This window comes from Diabrotica virgifera, chromosome 7 (assembly GCF_917563875.1).
Source record: "Diabrotica virgifera virgifera chromosome 7, PGI_DIABVI_V3a".
NCBI classification, from domain to species: domain Eukaryota; kingdom Metazoa; phylum Arthropoda; class Insecta; order Coleoptera; family Chrysomelidae; genus Diabrotica; species Diabrotica virgifera.
This window is the reverse complement of record NC_065449.1, coordinates 110,239,020-110,258,968: the sequence shown is the minus strand read 5'-3', so window position 1 is coordinate 110,258,968 and position 19,949 is coordinate 110,239,020. Positions and strand designations below refer to the sequence as shown.

Below are 19,949 nucleotides of genomic sequence, written 5' to 3'. Positions count from 1 at the left end.
AAACTCGCCTCAGCTTGCTATGCAATACGACTGTCTCAAGGGAACTCAATTTAGCATCTTCTAAAATAACATATTTTTCGTTGTTCGAGTCTCATCTTCGATATGGTCTTCCTTTTTGGGGTTCTAGTACAGCTGCTCAATTTGATGTCATTTTTAGATTGCAAAAAAGAGCAATAAGACATTTGTTTGGCCTCAGAAGATCTACACATTGCAGAAGTTACTTCAGAGATCACGAAATTTTAACACTTCCACCTTTATATATTCTAGAAACGGTTTGTTTAATTCGTAAACACCTTCATGTCTTTCCATCAAGGCCCAATCATCTTTACTCCACCAGAAATTCAATCTTTGATATTTATTTACCGATTCCATCCACTGAGTTAGTAAATAAATCTATATTATATTCCGCAAAGAAACTGTACAATCATCTTCCGTTACAACTTAAATCTGCAACATCTTTCCCTAAGTTCCGTAAAATGACAAAAGCCTATATATCCAAAAGACCATATTATTCAATAGAAGAATTTCTTAATGAATAACTAAGAAAATTGGGTTGCATACGCAGTAGCATAAACTTGTCAGTTCCTTATGTTGTACCTATTTTATTTTATTTGTTGTATGTTCAATTTACAATTTATATATATTTTGCAATAAATTGTTTTTGTCTTGGCTTTTATATCTTATACTGTATGTAAGCTTTGTCCATAAAATTGTAAAAATTTTCAGTGACAATAAAGCATATTTTCTATTCTATTCTATTCTATTCTATTCTATTCTATTCTATTCTATTCTATTCTATTCTATTCTATTCTATTCTATTCTATTCTATTCTATTCTATTCTATTCTATTCTATTCTATTCTATTCTATTCTAGTAACGAGCAGCATTTTATTTAAGTGATTTGAGTTAAATCTTAATATTTTGAGGCTTAGAATCTACAACTCAGATATTAGATATTCTAAATGAATCACCCTGTATATGAAAAATGCATATTTTAAAGCACAATTTGCAATGCAGCTTGTAAATAAATAAATTTTAAGATCTCTACTTAGTCAAAAAGCTTTTTAGATTAAAAATCCGTGGTATATTTTATCGCTATGCTTCAAACATATATTAAGTGGCTGGAAACAATAAAAACTTTGGCAAAATGTTGAGCTTGAACTTGGAAACTGGTTTTACATCTTTAATTACGGACTACTGCAGTATACTGCGGAATACTGAAAATCTGACTACTGCAGCCAAAAATTCATTTGATTTATATAATTAAGATAGTACAGAGTACCATTTATTTTAAATGTACCATTTATTTCAAATCTAAAAATGGATTTTGTTAATAGCTAATCTGAAAATGTGCCAAGTGGGTATAACTCGCAAATTCTTTTTAAATGACAACGCTTCTCTTGTGATTTCTTTTTTCAGAACGGCCGAAAGTTATCTAATCTTACATTGTATTATATCTTTCATCGCGAAAGAAATATAATCAAGGTATATCGAGGTAACTTAGAAAGGGAACACTTCTCCATGGTTGGCCGGCTGTATACGACAGCTTAAAAAAACTTACAGGGAAATGTAAAACTTCGTGTATAATTGGTATTTTAAATATATAATCAAAATATCTAAAGGATTTACAAAGTTCTTAAAAAGTTTCTAGAAAGTTTTTCAAAACGTTTATTTTACAAATTATTTATATGTTTTAGTAACAAGCTAATTTTTCGTGAGTAGCTTCATTTTGACGAGATGACCAACTTTTTTCCTTACAACAATTTTTGTTTGTGTTAGCTAATAGGGGTAGTAGGGGTGAAATATGTTGATTTGACGATTCTCAAAAATTTATTACTAACTAGGTTTTTTGGTTAATTTTCAAGATAATTATCTCGATTAGCCGAAAAATATTTGTCCTAAAAAATGCAAGGTCTTATCAAAGAGTCCCCCCCTTTCCAACGTGTATCACTAATAGACTATTGATTATGTAATTTAGAAAGGAACTACAACGTTATTGGGGATTTATTGTTTTATATGGTCAATGGACCTCTAAATATGAAAAAATCACGGCTACCGGGGTGCGTTCTTGAGAAAGGGGTGAATTAGTCATTAGGCACAGGGTGCATTAGGGTGAGATCTATGCACTTTTGGTGCCAACACGTCTAGAGAAAAATTGTTCCAGATTAAATTTACATCGAAATATCACCTTTTAAAGTCAAAATTTTTATTTTTCAAAAATATATTCAAAAAAATTAAAAAAAAAACACGAAAGAAAGCAATTTTCTTTTTTGCCCCATAACTTTTTTCCACGGGGATATAGGTACCTATAGGCACTGCTTAAAAAAACTATCATCCTTCCTCTAAAAAGAGCTTATTTTCTTTAGTGTAAACTGTTGTATTGTAAAAAATTCTACGACTATTTTTAAACAAGATATGCTTCTTCAAACTGTGAAATCATGTAATATGTCCCACTAAGTTGAAACCATATGGAAAACTTTTTTATTATTAACTTTATAAAAAAGACATTATTCTTTATAAAATGTTCTGTATAGTTTAAAATCTAAGATGCAATCATCAGATAAAACATTTTATAGTATACAAGGTATGTTAAAAAATAAGAATTTGCTCCAAGAGTAAAGTACCTTTATATTATCGAAAAGTATTTGGAATTAAAAATTATCTTACAATATGTAATTATATTCTTCTAATTGAAAAGAACGAAAAATCTCAAAATTTTCCCAAATTATGGATACTTTTGGATATCCTACGGATATTTTGTTTAAAAATAGTCCTAGATTTTTTTAAATACATCATTTTAAAGTAAAGATAATAAGCTTTCTTTATGTTGCATAATGTATATACCTAATGTACAAGAAAAGAAGTTATAATGAGAAATTTAAAAAATAATCGCAAAAAATATCGGAAATTATTAAAATCATAAAACTTAAAAAAACCATAACTTGCTTAAAAATAGTCGTTCAACCTTATAAAATAGACCATTTTAAATGTAATTGATTTCTTTTCCTACTAATAGTATGATATAATTAGACCCAAAGCCAGACATCCAAAGTGAAAGTTATCCTCCAACACTAAATTGTTCTATATGGTCCACATAATGTTCAGAAAAAAGTCACACCATTTTGAGCGTCGGGTTTGGGAGGGGGCGGGAGGTTGGAGAAATCGGTAAATTCGTAGTTTTTTACGTTTTTCGTAAATATTTCTAAAACTATACGATTTAGCATAAAAAAGGCCCTATGCATAATCCTTTTAAAATGAACGGTTTCAAAGTTACGGAGGTAGTATAGTATAATTGGTCCAAAAAAAGGCCTAACCTACACATCCAAAGTAAAAGTTTTTCTCCAACACCAAATTGTTTTATATGGTCCACATATTGTTCAGTAAAAAGTTACACCATTTTGAGCGTCCGGTTTGGGGGGGAGATGGGGGAGAATTCGGTAAATTAGTAGTTTTCTTACGTTTTCTATACAAAAATTTTCTACATAAAATTTAAAACAAAAAAGGTCCTATATATAATTGTTATAAAATCAACGGTTCCAGAGTTGCGGAGGGTGAAAAGTGAAGGTTTTCGATACTTTTTATAATTTTTGAGCAATTTTCTACTGTCAACCTCAAACGTCAACCTCACCACCCAAAATCATCAATTGCCCACAGAATATAAAAATTATCGAAAACCTCCAATTTTCACCCTCCGTAACTCTGGAACCGTTGATTTTATAACAATTATGTATAGGACCTTTTTTGTTTTAAATTTTATGTGAAACATTTTTGTATAAAATATTGTTTATGCTAAAGCATAGTTTTAGAAATATTGACAAAAAACCTAAAAAAACTACTAATTTACGGACTTCTCCCCCATTTCCCCCCCAAACCGGGGGCTCCAGTTAAAATAAATCTGTTGTGATATGAAACAGTTATTTGGATTTTAAATTAAAGCTATTAATTATAATAAAACAAACTAAATTATAGTGTTTTTAAGAAGAAATCTGAACCTCCGAACGGACGAAGTGGGTAAGATTTCTTCTTACGCGAAATTTACAAACTATTGTAGTTTAAGTGCGGTAAATTAAAAACTCATTAAGTGCTTAACTACTATTTGAACACAAACTTCTTTTTGTGGTCCACTCAATTCAGGTCGGTAAGTGACTATTTTAAATAATATAATTTAAGAATTACATTTATTGAAAATGTTGATTAAAGTTAAATTCAAAACAAATACAGGTTAACCGTGTTTGGATAAAGAATAAAATATAAACATGGCTGCAGGAGGAATGCAACCGACTACAATAAATGAAACCTTTTCAATGCAACAAAATAATAACTTATTTCAAGAAAACTGTCAACGTTCCCAAAACAAACAATTATTATATACTTCATTTTCTCCACCTACTCCTACAAAAAATGAAGAAGTAACTAATAGGCTTGAACCTAAACAAAAAAAGTCCAACCTCCACCACCAATAATAGTGGAAGGAATTAAAGAATATAATAAATTTATCGAACTGCTCACAAAGGAAATAGGTATAAATAAATTTGTAATCCAAATGGTAAATAAAGAGAACTTCAAAATTAAATCCAACGACGAGGATACGTATCGTGGCGTGACAAAAATACTACGAGAGCAAACACCGCACAGTTGGTTCATAAAAGAACACGACCAGTTAAGGTAATAGTCAAATATCTCCCGCATTCGTGCAAACCAGATAGCATAATTTAGTTAGGAGAGGTTTTAAAGCAGTGAATGCTATAAATAAAATTAAGTGGCGTACCAAAGAACCACTTGACATGTTCATAGTGACTTTTGACAACAGCGAAGATATAAATAAAATACATAGTATATAGCATTTACTACAATGTAAAGTCCAAATCCAACCATTTAAATCCTCCAAATTAATATCTCAATGCAAAAATTGCCAGGCATGTGGCATACCCAAAAATTCTGCGCCAGAGAAGCGAGATGTGTCAAATGCACAGGGAAGCATCATACTGAGGAGTGTACCACACCAAAAGATGTCAAACCTAAATGTGTACATTGTGGACAAGAGCACCCAGCTAACTATCGTGGCTGTAAAGTGGCTATTGAACTACAAAACATGAGGAATAGAGCCACAGATAAAAAAAGGGTGGTTAATAAACATCCTTCAGTAAGCAGGCAAGTTAATGAAAATCTATTATTTGCCAATGCAGTAAACAACGAAAAGGAAAGTAGCAAAAAGGAGGAATGAACTAATAATATCGAACAAAGTCTGCAACTCATATTAGCGAAGCTAGAAAATCAAGAACAAATCATGACAACACTGGATGAGAGGCTAAAAAGATTAGAATATAGTGCCAAAGGAGCTATACCTAAATCGAAACAATATTAATACAATTAAGGTACTAGTGTAGAATCCAAATGGACTCCTGAACCACCAGCAGGAGCTTCAGTTAGTTCTACAGACAGAAAATATAGATGTATGCCTCATCTCAGAGACTCATTTTACTAAACACTCATTTATCAAATTTCACGGTTATAGAGTATATTATGCGATTCATCCTGATAATAATGCAAAAGGAGGAAGTGCAGTGATAATTAAAGAAAATTTACAACATTACGAAGAAGCAAACTATGTAACAGAAAAAGTGCAGTTAACTGCAGTAACACTTAGAACTAATAGATACTCACTGATAGTGGCAGCAATCTATAGTCCTCCGAAATATGCAATAAATAAGGAGGAATATATTGACCTCTTTAACGAGCTGGGAAATAGATTTATAGTAGGAGGCGATTATAATGCTAAAAATACCCACTGGGGCTCAAGGTTAACCACAACAAAAGGCAGAGAACTTTTAAAAGCTGTGAACGAATACGGAGCCACTACCTTATCAACAGGGAAGCCAACTTATTGGCCGACAGACCTCAACAAGATACCAGACCTAATTGACTTTTTCATAACCAAAAATATATCGCAAAACTACCTGCAAATAGATGAATGCCATAAATTATGTTCTGACCATTCAGCAATAAAACTAAACACTAAGCGAAAACATAATATATAAAGAAAATAACCCTTTGCTAACTAATAAGTACACCAACTGGATAAGCTTCAGACAATTGCTAGAAGAAACAATTAATTTAAACGTATCTCTTAGAACCGTAAATGACATTGAAAAATAAGTTGATCAATTCAATAAAAACATCCAAAGAACATCTTGGGAATGTACTCCAGACATCAAAAGACGCCTAAAAGGATGCAACTACCCTGCAGAAATTAGAACGCTGGTATACGAAAAACGGAAAGCACGACGAAAATGGTTCCATAGTAGAGCTCCTCAAGATAAAACAATTGTAAATTATCTCACCCAACAACTAAAAAGAGAGATAAAAGAAGAATCCACTAGGACATACCTAATCAACCTAACGAATGATAGATCCACAGAATACTCACCATGGAAGACAACCAAAGGATTAAAAAGACCAATAATGCAAATACCACCCATAAAAAAAGAAGACGGCACTTGGGCTAGAAGCAGCGAACAAAAAGCAGAATGCTTTGCTACACATCTAGAGAAAATATTTCAACCGCATCAACAACAACAAGAAGAAGAATTACAGGGCAACCATTTGCAAGAAGAAAACATAATGCCAGTAACTGTAGAAGAAGTAATAAAAGAAATCAAGTATAATTTAAACCCGAGAAAAGCTCCTGGCTTTGATTTAATAACAGGACAAATATTAAAACAGCTCCCAAGAAAAGCAATTATTGTCAAGTTGACCTATTAAATTAATGCTGCGATCAGATTAAAATATGTTCCTTCATTGTGGAAAGTGGCGGAAATAATAATGATACCAAAACCAGGCAAACCACTACATATAACCTCCTCCTATAGACCAATATCACTGCTACCCACAATGTCTTAATTTATTTGAAAAGCTTCTCCTCAGAAGATTGCAACCAATTATAGTAAACAAAAAATTAATTCCAAATCACCAGTTTGGCTTTAGGCAGAAACACTCAACTATAGACCAACTCCACAGAGTCACCGATATTATAGAAAATGCACTAGAGAAAGAAAAGTCTGTTCAGCTTTATTCTTATATGTTGCCCAGGCATTTGACAGTGTTTGGCATGAAGGACTATTTCATAAATTAGAGGCTACTCTTCCAAAATCATACACAGACATAATTAAATCGTACTTAACTGATAGATATTTCAGAATCAAGCAAGATGATGCTTATTCTGAACTTAAAGAAATAAAAGCCGGAGTCCCCCAGGGTAGCGTATTGGGCCCGGTCCTTTATCTCCTTTATACATGTGATCTACCAGAATTCGATAACTACTGTTTAGCTACCTTTGCCGACGACACCGCAATATTAGCAGTAGGTAAAAATAACGTAGAAACAGCAAATAAACTGCAAAATGCGATGAGCAAATTCCAAAAATGGACTAACACGTGGAAAATTACATTGAATGAAAGCAAATCAGTACATGTTGATTTCACTAATAAAAAAATTCTCTACGCACCAATAAAAATTAATGGACAGGACATTCCTTATGCCAACACAGCCAAATACCTGGGCTTAACCTTAGACAAGAAGCTTCGCTGGAAAGCACATGTAAAAATAAAAAAAAGAAAGAAGAATTAAATATCAAATATAAAAAATTGTACTGGCTACTGGGAAGATACTCAGGGTTGTCAACGTATAACAAGATGCTAATCTACAAACAAGTTATAAAACCAGTATGGACGTATGGTATCCAACTATGGGGATGTACAAAAAAGACAAACTTGAAAATAATACAGACTTTTCAAAACAAAGTATTAAGGGGCATGGTTAATGCACCCTGGTACATCCGTAATGACGACCTCCACAAGGATCTACGAGTGGAGCCCGTCGACAAAGAAATCAGAAAACACGCAGAAAATCATGAAAAAAGACTTCTTCTCCACGAAAATATTGAGGCCATCCAGCTCCTGGACAACTCAAACCAGAAAAGAAGACTGAAGAGGACCAAACCTCACGAGTTGGTGTAGTGCGACAAACCTAATAGCGGAGCATTGCGCGACTAGTGTGCAAGCAACGTTTTGGTGCAGTGCGTGATAAAGTGAAAAGCAGCGCTTTGTGTGATAGTGCGCAAGCAAAAAGTGGCCCAGTAATAATAAAGACAACTAAGAAGACATCAAAGGGTGACTCTTAGATATTAAGTAGTTAGTAAGATAAAATAGATAAAAAGTTACTCATTGGTCAAAGACCAGATTGTAGCATTTAGCAAATAAAAAAAATATGTGGACCATATAGAACAATTTGGTGTTGGAGGAAAACTTTTGTTTTTGATGTCTGGGTTAGGCCTTTTTTTGGACCAATTATACTATACTACCTCTGTAACTTTGCAACCGTTCATTTTAGAGGGATTATGCGTTGGACCTTTTTTATTTAAAATTTAATGTAGAACATTTTTGTATAGAAGGTTGTTCATGCTAAACTGCATAGTTTTTGAAATATTGACGAAAAACGCAAAAAACTACGAATTTACCGATTTCTCCCCCCCCTCTCCCCCCCCCCCCAAACCCGACGCTCAAAATGGTGTGATTTTTTTCTGTGGACCATATAGAAGAATTTGGTGTTGGAACTTTCACTTTGGATGTCTGGGTTATGCCATCTTTTGGATCAATCTTATTACACTATAAATGTACATTGCATAATGTACCTACAAATGCGTAGAAAAAAGTTAAAGAACAATATTTGCGAAATACTGGGGGAAATGGCCCTAAAATGCTGTGACCGGCAAAATTTGAAAAATGATATTTCGGAAACTATACATCCTACAGACCTCTATCTAGCGTCATTTTAAAGAGGAAGGATGGTAGTTTTTTCCGTGAAGCAATGCCTATACTCATATCCACATGGAAAAAAGTTATGGGACAGAGAACAAAAATTGCTTTCTTTCGTGTTTTTAGCCTTTTTTAATATATGTTGGTAAAAAAAATATTTTTAACTTTAAAAGGTGATATTTCGATAGGAAATTAAACCTGGAACAATTTTTCTGTAGACGTGTTTATACTAAAAGTGCTTAGAACTCACCCTTATTCACCCTGTGCCTTGGGACTAATTTACCCCTTTCTCAAAAACGCACCCTTTTAAATGGTAGCACTACGTGGTTTTTTCATATTTAGAGGTCTATTGACCATATGAAACAATAAAACCCCGTTAACGTTGTAGTTCCCTTTAGCTCTCTTATTTTAAACAAACAATAGCCTATAGCGAGGTCATGAAAAAGAATTACTAACAATCTGATTTTTTTCTGTTGATTAGTTAATATCTATATAATTTAACACCCACATTGTCCTACAAATTGCGTGGTACGTTATCCTGTTCTACGTTGAAAAGTTGTAGTAAAAATACCTGATGTAAAAATAATTACCATCAAGCTGAATCATCTTGAATTTCGATGAGACGCCCAACAATTTCCTGTACGAAAATTTTCGTTTGTGGTAGCTAACAGGGGTAGCAGGGATAAAGTATGTTAATTTGATGATTCTCAAAAATTTCTTACTAACTATTTTTTTTGTGTTAATTCTCAGGATAACTATCTAAATTAGCCGAAAAATATTTGTCCTACAAAAAGCAAGGTTTTTTCAAAGGATAATATAAATTCTAGAGAATTCTAGCAGCCGTCATTAAAGGAATACTAGTCAAGCTGATTATCGGAGAATAGGCCATTTTTGGGAAAAGTTATTTACCAGCAATTTTATTGCTGGAATCGAATTTTATGATTGTATATATTAATAATATAGATATGCAAAGTCCGCAGATAGTGTGCTACTTTTTTATAAACAAAATGGCGCCCGAAAATCGTGTTTTTTTCAATTTTTGCTCTATAACTCCAAAGATTTTAACTTTAGACCAAAAACACTTAAATAAAAATTCACCGCAATTAAATTCTGCATAGAGGTGTGTTTTTTCCGATTTACTTCGACGAAAACTTTCCTCGGAAAAAGCGGGTTTTTCCAACAAAATCTTTAATTTTCAACTAAACTTTTAGATAAGTAGTTGTTAATCAATAATTAAATAACTTGGTAACGTAAAAGCCCTTTCCGTCTTTATTATAATTCCAGAAGCCGATGGAAATTGAATGAACAGTTTAGCAACAATTGAAATGTTAATGAAAAATTTACGGTCACTATAATAACGACAATAATTATGACACATAAGAATAACTATGATTTTTTCATAACAAAACACTATACCTATCTAATGTACTTTACAGAATTGACATTGGACTATTTAAGCGGCCTCAGGAATATTTTAAATTTAAAAACAATTTTTGGCTTATAAACAAATATAATATCTCGGAAAATATTAAACTAAATTAAATTGTGAAAACGGTATTCGAAGGACAGCGGCAGGAAGCTTGTTCTAAAAGAAAAAACCTTTAATTATGACGAGTAGTTCCTGAGATACAACCGGTCAAATTTTACCGAAATTTACGGCAAAGATATAAACAATAGGATCATAATTTTCAAACCATCACCTTTTTATTTTTGTCCTCTTTCTCCACACCAATTTTCATATCTTTAAAATCCTCATAACATATATTATTATAATAAAAACTATCGATAATACGTGTGAAAATTGCCAAAGATAGCAAAATTCCAATCAAAAATTAGGTTGGAGAAAATGTAACCCTCAAAGTTCAAAATCGGTATACGTTAAAAAAATGCATTTTCTCGGCTTCCCATGGAGAAATTTCTTTCATTCTTTTTTTGTTCCCAAGTAACTCGAGTAGAGCCATCGAACTAATGCATTATTAAATGTCAAACCTGCTTCTGTTTTGTTATAATAAATTAATTTATGTATTATAACACAATATTTTAATTTGTTTAAATAAAAATTGTTTAAATAATTATACAGCTTTCAAATGGGAATATTTATGTTTTTAACTTTAAAAGGTACACTTGTAGTAAGTTTATCTAAAAAAAGCCTACAACTGGAAAAAATATGTAATTTTCTGTTCTTATAAATAAATTAATCTATTATAACAAAACAAAAGCAAGTTTGACATTTAATAATGCGTTAGTTCGATGGCTCTACTCGAGTTATTAGGGAACAAAAAAAGAATGAAGAAATTCCTCCATGGGAAGCCGAGAAAATGCATTTTGTTAACGTATACCGATTTTGAACTTTGAGGGTTACATTTTCTCCAACCTAATTTTTGATGGGAATTTTGCTATTTTTGACAATTTTCACACGTATTATCGATAGTTTTTATTATAATAATATATGTTATGAGCATTTTAAAGATATGAAAATTGGTGTGGAGAAAGAGGATAAAAATAAAAAGGTGATGGTTTAAAAATTATGATCCTATTGTTTATATCTTTGCCGTAAATTCCGGTCAACTTTGACCGGTTGTATCTCAGGAACCACTCGTAATAATCAAACGTTTTTCCTTTTAGAAGAAGTGTCCTGCCGCTTTCTTTCGAATACCGTTTTCACAATTTAATTTAGTTTAATATTTCCCGAGATATTCTATTTGTTTATAAACCAAAAAATTGTTTATAATTTTAAAATATTCCTGAGGCCGCTTAAATAGTCCAATTTCAATTCTGTAAAGTACATTAGATAGGTATAGTATCTTTTTATGAAAGAATCATAGTTAATCTTATGCGTCATAATTATTGTCGTTATTATAGCGACCGTAAATTTTTAATTAACATTTTAATTGTTGCTAAACTGTTCATTCAATTTCCATAGACTTCTGGTATTATAATATATGCGAAAAGGGCTTTTACGTTACTAAGTTATTTAATTATTGATTAACAACTACATATCTAAAAGTTTAGTTGAAAATTAAAGATTTTGTTGGAAAAACCCGCTATTTCCGGGGAAAGTTTTCGTCGAAGTAAGTCGGAAAAAACACGTCTCTATGCAGAATTTAATTGCGGTGAATTTTTATTTGGGTGTTTTTGGTCTAAAGTTAAAATATTTGGAATTATAGAGCAAAAATTGAAAAAAAAACACGATTTTCGGGCGCCATTTTGTTTATAAAAAAAGTAGCACACTATCTGCGGACTTTGCATATCTATATTATTAATACATACAATAATAAGATTCGATTCCAGCAATAAAATTGCTGGTAAATAACTTTTCCTTGTATTTTGCTAATTAGCCCAGAGTATAGTAGAAGTTTGGTTCTATGAAGCACTGCATAAGATGCTTGTATCCTCTTGGGAAAAAGTTATGGGATAAAAAACAAAATTGCGTGCTTTTGTGTTTCGTTGCTTCGTTCTTCATTTATTTTATATTTACATACTTGGTTTACATGCAAGACTTTTATTATTTTAAAAATGTAATGTGTAATTCCTTTGAAGGTTTATTGATTCTAAAATTTTGAAAAAATTGGTTGGAGTGACAGTAAGATACAAATTGATTGAATCTTCCGTCGCATGGCGACGGGTAAAATTGCTAGTTACTTATAAAGAGTAACCGTTTCAGGGAAACGAAAATGACAATTTTGTCGGACAAGCAATACATACCTGTTTTCTTGTAGGACGTTGTTATATTTGCATGAAAAATACACTAACCTATAAAGTGAAACCTTTGTCCTACAGTTACTAATAAAAAAATGGTTTTGTGGTTTTTACTTTCGGATGACCAAGGGGGGTAAATTTTGACCCTAATGCATATTTTTATTTAATAAATTCAGAAATATTTTTAATTTTAAACTCATTATTTTTTATTTGACTTTAATATCATTTTAGATAACCTCATATTTTGTAATAAAAAAAATTCCCTATATTTTACGAAGAAAAAAATTTTTTTTTCTGAATTTGTAGTCAAAGACGAAGTTCCTTGGCCTTCCTTGTTCTAATTTTATATTAAGTCAATACCGTCTATTATGTGGAGTTGTATATAAGAAACATTCCAAAATTGAAAAAAAAATAAATTAGTATATTTTAAAATTTTTTTTTTTTTTTTTATTTTACAAAATAGTCGCATCAACCTCGGAGGTTATTAGCGACATATACATATACATAAGGTAATTTATTTACAGATGTTAGATTTTGTTAAATACATTGATATCTTTAAGGAATTTTACCTAGTGTTCAATTTTACAATTTTCTCCTAAGATTTCACTTGTTGATCCGATGATGTGGTTGTTCTGTCTCTGCAACTGGTATTTTGGACACTCTGCAAGTACATGCTTAACACTTAGTGGGATATTACAGTTTTCACATAAAGTGGGATTAGTGTGACCAATTATGTATCCGTGGGTAAGTCGGGTATGTCCTAGACGAAGGCGAGTAACAATGTCATGGTGAGTTCTGTTGTGAATTTGAGATTTCCACGGTTTTACAAACGTTTTCACTTCGCGAAGTTTTGAAGTTGAACTGTCCCACTGGTTTTGCCACAGATTTTTGACTTTCACTTTAATAAATGATTTTAAATCATTAAGAACTACATCTCTCACTTCACTCGCGGTTTCACTGTCCCTGGCTTGTTGGGCTGTCCGATCCGCCGCTTCATTTCCTTGGAGGCCAATGTGTGAAGGAACCCATAGGAATTGTACAATATGGTTGTTGTTTTGAATGGTAGCTAGTTCTTGTTTAATTAGGAAAGCAATTGGATGCTTCGTGTACAGTTGGTTAATGGTATGGATGGAACTGAGGGAATCGGTAATTATAAGAACATTGGATATATTACTGGAGTTAATATGAACGAGAGATTGATAGATGGCGTATAGCTCGCCAGTATGTATACAGCTTAAGGATGGTAGTTTATACTCAAGTGTACTATTTGGAGTAATGACAGCTGCCCCAACTCCAGTAGATGTTTTAGAAGCGTCTGTATATATATGATAGGATTTAGAAAATTTTGTTAGTTTGTTGAATGTTATAGTTATAATTATTGAATGTTCAGCTCCTGGGATAATTCAGTCGATGTATCCGTGTCAGGTTCTTCATCCTCGTAGTTGTCTTTTGTGAGCTGTCTCGTAATTTTTTTGTTAAGCTTTGTACATTTCAATTTTAATGAGCGTTCGGATGTATATGAATGAATTTTGGTTATGAGTTTTTTAAATCCTAGAATGTCTACTGTATATTTATTTACAACGCTGATAACATCTTTTGTTCCATGAGCGTTTTCAAATAAATCAACTGTTTCCTCAAAAGTTAATATTTGCTTTTCGGAATTGAATAATTCTTTAATTGGTTGCATTAGCGTTTCTAATGGTATTGTTGATATTTTTGTTTTTATTCTTTTTTGTTTCTGAGTTGGCTTTGAAAATACATCGTCACTAGCTGATGTCTCAATCGGGGGTGATATTGCTTCAGATACAGTTCGTTTGGAGGATGATTTAGATGTATTTTCTTCGTTGGATACGCTAAATTCTTTTAGTGCTGGATTCTCTTTATTTTCATTAACCGAGCAAGAATTATTGCTTAGACTGGAAGATAAAGGCTGGTTAGTTATGACTATGTGAGGTGAGGGGGCTGATGAGGTGGATATATTTGGTTTAGATATCACTGGCATTGTATTATCTGTAGTTGATGTATCAAGAGGTGTTAGGTTGGTTGTAGATAATATTTTTGTTAGTGGCGTTGAATTATTTGATATGTTTGTAGAAGTGCATGTTGTTGAAGGTGTAATAGCAGTCGTTTCTGTTGAAGTTACTGTACTAGGTTCGTTTCTGTTTGAAAGTGTAGCAGTTGGGACAGCTGTTTCTGAGTGATTTACATTTACTGAGCAACTACTGGAAATATGGCCATGTTGTTTGCAAATGAAACATAAGTTGTCTAATGTCAAAAAAATTCGATTTGTAGTATCTTCATGAGTTATTAAAATGGTATCGGGAATTGGACCTGTGGGTGGAGATACGTAAATATGTCGACGGAAACTGAGTACATGTTTGTATTCAGGATTGTTGGTTCCTATTCGCAAAAATGACATTGATGAAGTTGGTTTTAGCCCTAAGAGCAGTAGTTCGTTTTCTATTACCTTATGCGGGATAGTGGGAGAAACATTGGATATTAGGAGTCTTTCACTTGGAGTAATTAGTCTACGGACTTGAATTTGTGTATTGTTTACAGTGATGAAACCTCTACTGTTTGAAAAAAATTCATCTACGACTTGTTTGGTTGAGAAATAGATACAGATACGATTGTTGGTGATTCTTGATGAAAAAATAATGTGTTTTGGACTAACTAAAGCTCCTACCGCTAACAAGTATTCCTCTAATTTAACATCGTTGAGAGAATTAAAAACTACTGCTTGTAGCTTGGATGGATAGATTGTTTCTTTTTGTCTACTAGCTGCAGCAGAGTAAGATAAAGGTTTTTGTGATGTGGATTGCGATAATGATTCATCGCTATTATTAGTGACGTCGAATTCCATTTCTCAACACCATTTGATTTTCCTAAGTACGGACCTGTTCCGCTTCGGATTTTGGTAATTGTCTTTAAAGACAAAAAATTGGTGTCGATTAATGACTGGTGTTGTTTATTGACGGTTTTATAAAATTCTTTGGTTATGAAATACTTATTAATAGAAAAATATGTACTCACAGAAAATGTTTTTCTATACACACTTAACTAACACTATTATACTTGATGTTAACGTAGTGTAAGAATACTATGATTGGTTTTTGTAAGTTAAATTTACTATTTGTCAGGATCGATCAAAAAGCATGTGTGCTTATTCGATATCAGTCATTTTAAAATTTCTTTATTTCTAAGTTCAGAACAATGATTCCTGTTTTTGTTAAGTTGTAATTAAAAATATGTTTTACTAATGGTAGGGGAGCCCAAGCGGGCCCAAGTAGGGGGCCCAAGGACATGCAAAACAGTGTATATTTCAAAAATCTGACGATTTGCGCGGGGCTAAGGAAATGTTTGAGTTAAAAAGTTTCACAAAAAAAGCGAATAATTCGCGAAATAAACGTTAGATCGAAAAACTAAAAAATACTTGTTCAATATTTTTCAAAAATCTATCGAATGATACCAAACATGACCCCCACGGAGAGGGGTGGGGAATAAATTTAAAATTTTAAATACAAATCCCGCGATATTTCGCAAAATAAACATTAGATCGAAAAACTGCAAAATACACTTAATCTTCCGATGACCAACCTTTTTTTGTTACACGGATGACCAAGGGGGGCAAAAAATGACCTCAGGTCAAAAATGTCAAAAATGACAATTAACAAAAAATGAAGTTTTTTTTTTAATTTTTTTTTATAGCATGGACTTTATGTCATTCAGCCAGTCACAACATGAGTATTAGTGTCATGTGTAGTGTGTATGTTGAGTAAGTGTCTTGTTACTTTGCAAAGTCGACGTCATTAGCGTAAAACTACTTGGAATTACACATAATAGACGCTATTTTACTAAACATCAACTTCAGAATATATTTTTATTCGTAAAATATAGGGTTTTTTTATTTCAAAATATGAGGATATCTATTAAAGTTAAATAAAAAAATAATGAGTTAAAAATTGAAAATACTTTTGAGTTTATTAAAGAAAAACCTACGCTGGGGTCACAATTTCCCCCGCTTGGTCATCCGAAGGTTAATCAATATTTCTGAAAAATCTATCGAATGGTACCAAACACGACCCCCCACGGAGGTGAGGTGGGGCAGAGCCGTGCGGTACATATTTTCAGTATGATCCAAGTATTCGAAATACCGCCCTTTAAATATTATTGAAAATTAACTTTTATTTTTATTAAATGAAACTACTCAACATGAACGAAAACTTTTATTTTAAAAACGAGAACATATTTTAAATTAACTGAAATTTAATTAAATTAATTAAATTACTTTAAATTAAATTATAATTAACGAGATTTATATAGACCAATTATATTACGATCTACGATAAAGACAAATGTGTTTGACAATTAGTATAGAGTATCTACTAGGTTGTCATGAAATGGAGATATGTAATTAAATTACTGATTAACTATTTTAAAGAAACAAATAAAGTCATTTCAATTAAACAGCTATAAATATGACAAAAGAAATAGCATAAGGTAAAAACCAATAAAAATTCGTGGCCTACACACACACACACACACACACACAAATGAAATATGCATTAACATTTACAAAAATTACAAGTTACCCTTCTGACTTTAATTTTGGCAAACTCGTCAATCAGATTGGTGTAGTCTAAAGTAGCAGCTAGTGAGGACCCTATTGAAATAAGTGCTAAATTTTTTAGTATTGTTTTATGGAGCTTCGTAAATAGTTTTTAATAATTTTTAATTTTGAAAATCTTTTTTTCTCCACTGGCTACCGAGACAGGGAATTTTTATAAAATTCTTACCAACTACCTACATTTGGATACAAAGGAATTAGGTTATTTTGGCACAAATAGTTCAAAACCTCTAAAGGGTATCATATGCGATATATCATGCAATTCTTCTAGCAGCGTTTCCCAACCGGTGGTCGCGACCCACTAGTGGATCGCGGGCGGATTTCAGGTGGGTCGCGACGTGGCTACTGACAGTAGCTGAGTAAGATCATTTGCCTCTATATCCGATTTTTATCTTTTTCTATTGAGAGTATTGAATTAGAATTCAGAATTTTTATTATGAATTTCTAGAAGCGAAAATCGATTAATCAAAGAATTAATGACAATGTCTAAAATATAGATGAAACAATTTATTTTATATTTATCTTCCTCTGAACTCATTCACAGTTTTTTCGTAATCAAATGGACGCTTTTTTTTTCCTGGATCGAATTTCATTTTCAGCTGAAAATTCGGAAGTTATATCAAGATTTGTGCAATTTGATTAGCAGTAATTTTCATTTGGACATAGCCAGATTGCCTGTAACTTCTGTTTTTTTTTTATATTTTCTGAAAACGCTTTTACACAATCTTTTCACATTTATAGTCACATCTTGCAACATCTTCGAGACTGAATTTATATTAAATACAAATACCAAAGAACTACACCGCATATAAATTTATAATTTTTAATATTTTTTGCTAATTCTCGTGCTTTGACTTTAGTTTCTGAATCTTTGTTGTGGTCTTTTATTTTTTCGACATCATATATTTAACAAAATTGACCTAAAGGTTTTGATGCATCTATTCGATTTGACCACCTAGTAGCACTCAACGGGTGTAGAGTTAGTTGAGAAACATGTTTTTTCAGAAGTTGCCGACGCTTTTTAGAACCAGAAAAAAACTGTACAGCTCTTGTATAATACAGAAAAAAGTTGTTGTTTCTGTAGAAGACGCTGCGCCATTTATGACTAAGTTTAAAGAGTGGCAAGCGCAGGGCACGTAAAACGTCCTGGGATAATATTTTTACTATATATTTTTAATTATTGAGTGGTTCAATTTGTATTTTGATTTTACTGATTATGCGGCCTCCCTTGTGATGCCGCCTGATGCGACTGCCTCATCGCATCACAGCACGACATGGCCCTGGGTGGGGGCTACTTTAAAATCTTAAATAGGAGCACCAAATTTTTATTCCAGATTTGGATTCTTTACGTAAAAATAAGCAACTTTTATTCGAAATATTTTTTCAAATCATGGATAGATGGCGCTATAATCGGAAGAAACAATTTTTGAAAATGGAAAAATCAATTAAAAATGGAAAGTCCCCACTTAAATGGAAATCTTTATTTAACTTTTTTTTTTGGTTTTAGGACCGACTCTTCACAACCCAATAGGTCCCAAAAGCGCTATTGTGACTGCACATTTAGCATACTTCCCTCCCCTACTATAATGTTTATTTATCATTTATTGATACAATAGTAACATTAAAATTACGAATACATTATATTATTTCTTAAAACAACTTAATTTTTTTGTCAATTGTCATTTTTGACTGTGGTCATTTTTGACCCCCGTTGGTCATCCGTGTACCAAAAAAAGGTAGGTTATCGGAAGGTTAACAACTTTTGAACGTAGGACCAGGATAAAGTACCACACAATTTGTAGGACAATGTGGGCGTTAAAAAATTATATAAATATTAACTAACCAACAAAAAAAAATCAGGTGGTTAGTAATCATTTGTCATGACCCCATTAATGATACATGTTGGAAAGGGGGACTCTTTGATAAAACCTTGCAATTTGTAGGACAAATATTTTTTTGGCTAACTTAGATAATTATCTTGAAAATTAACAAAAAAACAACCAGGCAGTAATAAATTTTTAAGAATCGTCCAATCAACATATTTCATTCCTGGTACCCTTGTTAGCTACTACAAATGAAAATTGTTGTAGAAAAAAAGTTGGGCGTCTCATCAAAATGAAGATACTCACGAAAAATTCAATTGTTAGTAATAAATGGCGAAAATGGGCATGGGATCTGGGACTATTATTAACAACACCAAGACTGTTTTTTAAATACTAACTTTACTGTGTACAGTTTCTCATCACTAAAATAATATATTATTCAATATTATCATATTTTTAGATACACCGCAAGCATTAGCCTGAAAGAAGCTTTGACTGGTTGTTCGATTAAGGTTCCAACACTTTCGGGAGAACAGATTAACCTTCAATATTCATCGCAAGTTATTTCCCCAAAGACTGTTAAAAGATTAATTGGGAAAGGATTGCCATATCCCAAAGAACCCTCTAGACGTGGTGATCTAATCGTTAGTTTTGATATTAGTTTTCCAAACAAGCTTTCAGAGAAATCGAAAAAAACATTAAACGAGATTTTGCCTTCATAAAGTTAAATAGGTTTAAGTGTATGAAATTATATATTGTATAGTTAATAAATATGATTATGTGTTACATTTTGTGAGTTTTGACTCGACAATTATAATAACAAACTAATACCTATCAAAACTTCTAATGACATTAAATAGTTTTATGTAAGGTACATTAATGGTACGGGAGTCCAAGCGAGGATTTTTGCAGTTACTCGAGCGCGTCAGATTATTCCATGGGGAGAAACCTTGTACCTTGAAAATGTACCTCTACCATATATTGGCT

The 19,949-nt window shown here is 32.2% G+C and overlaps 1 protein-coding gene across 1 annotated transcript in view; it reads left to right on the top strand.

Annotated features, from left to right (window-relative positions):
- The window catches only part of LOC114331006 (dnaJ protein homolog 1-like), a 79,711-nt gene extending 59,963 nt beyond the window's left edge, over window positions 1-19,748 (top strand). Inside the window, exon 4 of the mRNA XM_028280460.2 lies at window positions 19,423-19,748. Coding sequence (XP_028136261.1) covers window positions 19,423-19,684 — 262 coding nt within the window. The 3' untranslated portion in view covers window positions 19,685-19,748. The remainder of the gene's footprint in view (window positions 1-19,422) is intronic.
- The last annotated feature ends 201 nt before the right edge of the window (window positions 19,749-19,949 follow it).